This window comes from Colletotrichum orchidophilum, assembly GCF_001831195.1.
Source record: "Colletotrichum orchidophilum strain IMI 309357 chromosome Unknown Scaffold_314.1, whole genome shotgun sequence".
Classification (NCBI taxonomy): Eukaryota; Fungi; Ascomycota; class Sordariomycetes; order Glomerellales; family Glomerellaceae; genus Colletotrichum; species Colletotrichum orchidophilum.
In genome coordinates, this window is record NW_019173268.1 from 1 (window position 1) to 5,444 (window position 5,444).

The 5,444-nt window shown below is 54.0% G+C and overlaps 1 protein-coding gene across 1 annotated transcript; it reads right to left on the reverse strand.

Annotated features, from left to right (window-relative positions):
* Positions 1-1,610: 1,610 nt before the first annotated feature.
* Positions 1,611-4,596, reverse strand: CORC01_14488 (fungal specific transcription factor; the record flags this gene model as incomplete). Its single annotated transcript, XM_022626094.1, has 4 exons — positions 1,611-2,604; positions 2,728-2,883; positions 3,046-3,393; positions 3,479-4,596. The coding sequence occupies 4 exons, from the start codon at positions 4,594-4,596 to the stop codon at positions 1,611-1,613; spliced, it is 2,616 nt and encodes an 871-aa protein (XP_022467397.1).
* Between the last annotated feature and the right edge of the window lie 848 nt (positions 4,597-5,444).

Consider the following 5,444-nt stretch of genomic DNA (forward strand, 5'->3'; position numbering starts at 1 on the left):
GCATAGGTAACAATAAGGCAAGACACGACTACCAGAACCGGGCAAAATCAAATCATCTTGAGGCTCTTTTCGGGAGCGGGAGTAAGGTAAGGGAGCGTGCAAGGTGGGAATGTGGATGGGGGAAGGGTGGAGATGATCGGATAGCGACCACACACCTTTCCCATAAGCCGCCCTCCCCCCTTCAACCATCCCTCCCTGCTATCCTTGAGTACATTGCGAGGACACTCGTCTCCCGCTTCTATCCACGCCCTCCGCGTAGTGTATCCATGCGGGATAATTGGCAAACAGAGAGAAGTAAGAAAAACAAGATGAACAACAAGAGATGGAGAGAAAAAAAAATTTACGACAAGCCCCGTTCCCCCGAGATCCAGCAGGCTGAAAGCCGGGGGGGGAGGGAGAATAAAAAGGGGAGACGAAAGGGGGGATTGGATTGGTTGAGTTGTTTGGAATTTTTCCTTCCTTTTTTTTCCCTCTAGCGAATTCGGGATTTACCGAGACGAGACCAACAGCAAAAGGAAAAAAAAGACAGAGAAAAAAAAAACAGCACGCATTGCATTGCATGTCGTATCTGTTTTCGTGCAGCAACGCGAGATTGGACTCTCCACTAAGAGGCAACGACTCCAGTACCTTACACAGTAAGAGGGCACTCGACTCCATGGCCGGTGTGTGGTCCGCCTCACCGGTCCGACGACCCGATTCAGGTCGTAGTCGTTGGTTCGCTTGCGTTCCGCGCCAACGACTTGTTAGTGCCAAGACTAGCCAGGAGGATCACTACCTTTGACAAGGGTTGTATCCGTACTGTCCCAGCGAGTGAGTAGAATGAGTTGCAGGCTTGCAGAGTGTGGCAAACCAAGTCGTCGCGGGGCCAGCCACCGCCGTCATCGTCAGCCTCGGCGTCTTTCCTCTCTTCTCTGGTGACTGTTCTACCCATATCGGCGGAGACGACCTTTCCGGCATTCCCAGCTCCATCTTCGTGCTGGTGGTGTCTACCGCTGATCGTGGTCAAGTAGAGTTGCATCCCGGGATTTAGACGCACCGTTGAGAAGCCGACCCGACACATATCGCATGCTGCCCCTTCCGCATGCCAATCATGCGACTGACCTGAGACATGCATACCGATCCCTCCCCAATTATGCAATACTCGCGGTACAAAGGGATGACAACCGGCAGATGAGAGTGTGTGTGGTCAACCAAAGTGGATGGCGTGTTCCCATTGCCCCTCTTTTGTCTACATAATATCGTGTCTACATAGTAATGTTGCCTAGGGTGCCCTTCATGGGCTGCCTGCCGAGATACCTTACTCTGAAAAACACAAAGCACGTCCTGTTCCCTTCTCGGCTACACTCGGCCGATTTGTTGTTTCCTTGGATTGATATCTTCATGTACAGGGTATATATACTGTTACATAGATAAACGAGAGCAACCCGGTGCAAGGTTGTCTGGATACACCCAGGTTGCGTCGAAATAAACAGCCAATGTGTCTCTCCGATCTCGTGGGGGAAAAAAAAGGCCAAAAAAGCAGTTGTTCAAATGCCTCCCCAGACGCCGTGAAATGCAATACAAGTGTGAAAATAGTAAAAACAAAAACATTTCTGGTGCGAAAACAAAAGTTAAACCCGTGTGTATACGATGTCGACAATACGCGTAAATGTTGTGTCCATTGGATCATCCATTTGCCAGCACTTTCCCAAAGGGAGAATGCTGTCTTGACCCTCGTTTTCGTTGTCAAATGCTCTGCCGCCGACGGTCGATGCTGCTCCAGGCTGAAGGTCCCGCAGACGACGCAGTGCGTCCAGTCGATGTTCCAGCGTAGCTTGGTGACGGCGTGCCTCATCCCACACCATACTTGCTGCTTCAACTACGTTGCTTGCAACGACCAATCGGTCCCAAAGAACAGATATTTCCCATAATGAGCCCTCAGCAGTGAGCACATCGGCAGCTTCCAGTACCGCGTAGCTCATGAACGGAGGAGGTGCTTTAAGTGGGGTTCGCCGGGTTTGAAGTAGCACCTCCAACATGCCCGTGATTTCCAGCAATTGTTGTGCTTCCTTTTCGATCATTATGAGGCATTGCATCCGCATTGCTGCCGAGATTCGGCCGGAGCAGTTCGAGTGACGGTGGGCCTTTACAAGACCATGGTGGTACAGAAGATGAATCGTAAGGAATGTGCCGAGAGTGCCATCCTGAGCCGCCAAGTCCATATTGCCCGAACTGTAGGCAAGCTGCCCAGGAAGAGACTCACGCCAGCTGATTAGCCTCAAGATGGAGCTTTCCACAAAGACTACTGGCTGTCCGTCTGAGGGTAAACCCTGTGCTGTCCTATACACGCTAGCCATGACGTCTGCCCAGATGGTCACAACCTGGATAGGATAGGCCGATAATGCTAAACTTTGATTCGCCATCTTGGGCGAGCTCGAAGGGAGCGCCGGGAAGAAGGGCGCCTGAGAAGCCTGTTGGCTTTGGAAGACTTCCGCTTCGCATGGTAACCGGATGAATATGTCTAGAGGATTTAGACTGCTCAGGCGGATTGGAAACATGCCGTTAAGTCGTTCTAGCACAAAGCAAGCCCAGTACGTCAGCCTCCGGCTTTCAGCAAACCCTTCTCTATTAAAGCCGCACGGTTAAGTCGTCTGGCGAGCGTCGATCGATTTGTCGAGTTCTAGGTTTAGCTGAAGGAATATGGCTGTCGATATAGCCGCACTGGTCATCTCGTTCGCTTCGCTGGACCTGGGCGTAGGAATATAGTAGAGCGCCAGGAGTATTCGAGCTTGCACAAGCTGAAGACTAGGGGCAATCAATTGTTGCGCGTAGCGAGCGACTTGAGCGTATTCCGAGGCGATTGTTCTATGTCCACCTGACAAGGTGACCCCGACGGCGAGGATGCTATAGGTGAGCATCAGGTCTTCTGGAGACTTTGTATGAGCATTACCAGTCAACCAGGATTTAAACGGTGTCTCGGGCAAGAATCAAAGGGCCATGGTGCTATCCGTTTGTACGAAGAAGGAAGAGATGAAGGTATGAACTGACTGAGGGTCTGAAACGTACGGGTCTGATTGCCATGCTCGGTGAAGCACGTCCTCGTGGATCCGAGGGAGCTCAATTGGCTGGCGGTGTTGCCAGGCGTTTGCCTTGGCCGTCTCTGGTGTCCGGCTCATCAGAGCGGGAGGTTCGCTCGTCATTGGGGGGTACGTGTCGAAACCGAGGCGCATCCTCTTGTGAGGCATTGGCGGCTCGGGGCTGGGTTGACGGTACGTGGTCCGAGGAGAAACAGAGGCGCTGGAGTTGCTGCCAGGGCGGTGCATGTCGTTCGAGTTGGCCGAGCCTCCCAGGCGTCTCATGTCCTCCGGTTCAGCAGGAGGGGTCGATGGGGACGTGTTGTGGCCGCCTCGCGGTCTGGAAAAGCCATCTCCACGTTAGCAAACAGAGGCGAAGAAGAGGGCTTCGCTACGATGACGAGCTGCTTGTCGACACCACTTACGCGTTCTTGAACTTGCATATCCTGCCAAATTTCTCGCATTGGACACAACGAGGGTAGTCCGGGTCGCATTTGATTTTCTTTTCCCTGCAGGTAACACACGCAATAGCCAGTCTCTTTCTTGGCTTCCCTGCCTTCGTCACACCCCAGTGAGCATTGACTGCCTCGCCATCAATGACCGTCTTGCAGTGACTTCCGTCGTCGTAGAAATAACACATCCCTTCGCCTGGCACCTCGGCAGCACGGACGAATCGGGGAAGGAAATGACTTCCCGTCCATATCTTCGGACCAAGACCATCTTTAGAGGGGATCCCTTCCGAGGTCGTTGTACTAGCCGATGTCGATGCCTGCAAAAGACCTGGGCCAGATGGGGAGCGCTGGTCCCGATAGGAAGAGCCAGAGTCTTTGTTGCTGGAATACTGATAGGACATCCTGTCATGCGAGGCCCGTAGTGGAGGCTGGTTCTCCCTGGATACCAGTGCGTACTCGTGCTTCCCAGCGTCGTGATGCATCGACCACTTGCTACTCAAACCGACATCAGACCTAGACTCGGGGCGCATGTGTTCCGACTCGCGGTACCTCGGCGATCCAGGGCCAGAGAAGGAACGGGACAAACCATGCAAGGCCTGCCTCTCGTGGTCATATTTAGCATCGTAGGTACTCCTCGGCTGGGACATTGTCGGGGAGCTTTCTTGAGGCGGAAAGTACGATGTGGCATAAGAGCGATCATTTTGAGGTTGCGGCATGCGCGGGCGGTCCAGAGGAGACGTCGCCGGGTAAGGACCCGGCCGCTCGGCCATTGGAGAGTGCAATAGCCGGAGTGGTGGAGGAGGTCCAAACAGGCTGCTCAGTGATGGCAGTTGCTGCCGCGGAGCGCTTTGTGTCGAATCCTTGCGGGTCGGACCGCCTTCAGCACCTTTGCCGGCGGTCGACACATCGGCCGCCGAGCTATGTTCGTAGCTGGACATGGAAGGGGATACGGGGCCAAACCTGGCGTCCCAGAGTTTTTCGGCAGGAGGAGATGGCCTGGAGGAGTAAGATGATGAAGATGGGCTAACCAGCCCGGGCGGAGAGTCTGGGGCGGCCAAACGGGGATGAGGTTCCAGAGCTAAAATACCCATTGAAAGAGCGAATTGATGCCGTTGATGGGAGAGCCGTTTGGCAGTGGCGGCCTAGAGCACCTCGGGATGCAGTCAAGTTCGAGTCCACGACCTCGACAGTCAAACAGCAAGACCGGAAGAAGGCCCAGGCAAGTTATATTGCTCAGCTCAAGACTCAAGCTAACAAAGCGGGCTGGCACACCGCTGTCATTAAGGTTTTATGCCACGTCCGGGGTGGCTTGAGAAAGAGCAGGAGTCCAATGACCGAAAGGTCGTCAACGATGTTCGTATAGGAATGCGGAGTGTCGGTGGTATGGCGAGTTCGATAAGACGGTTGGTCTGGGAAGAGCTTCACATCTCCTGTCGATAAGCGTACTCGAAGAAGAAGTTGAAAGTTGACTTGTGGTTCCAGCAGAGACAAGGAGGGAGGGAGAAGGGTAGAAGAGGGCGAATGAGGGTGAGTAGGATATAACGGAGCCGGGTGGCTTTTTGAGCAGTAAGGCAGGCGCGGAGAGCGCCTCAAGGTATGCACATCCTATCCACCCAAATGAATATACGTTCACGGGAGCTGTTGCCCAGTTGCCCCCCTTGGGCCACACTCGTCGTAACGAGCTGCGAGTGAGATGGACCGAGGGGCCAAAAGGAGACACTAAGGAACAGGACCAACAGACTGGATTGGCTTGGCTCGTTAGATTGGATTGGGGAAGGGAGCCGGAAGGGGCACCGATAGAGTGCTGCAAGTGTACACGACGGGTAGGAAGTACCGTTCGTTCTAGGCGCACACACGTGCGGTGCATCTTCCATGACCCTTGCCCGAGTCTCCGCCATCTTTTCGGCTTAGCTAGGATGGTGGGGAGGGGGGAAGGGGG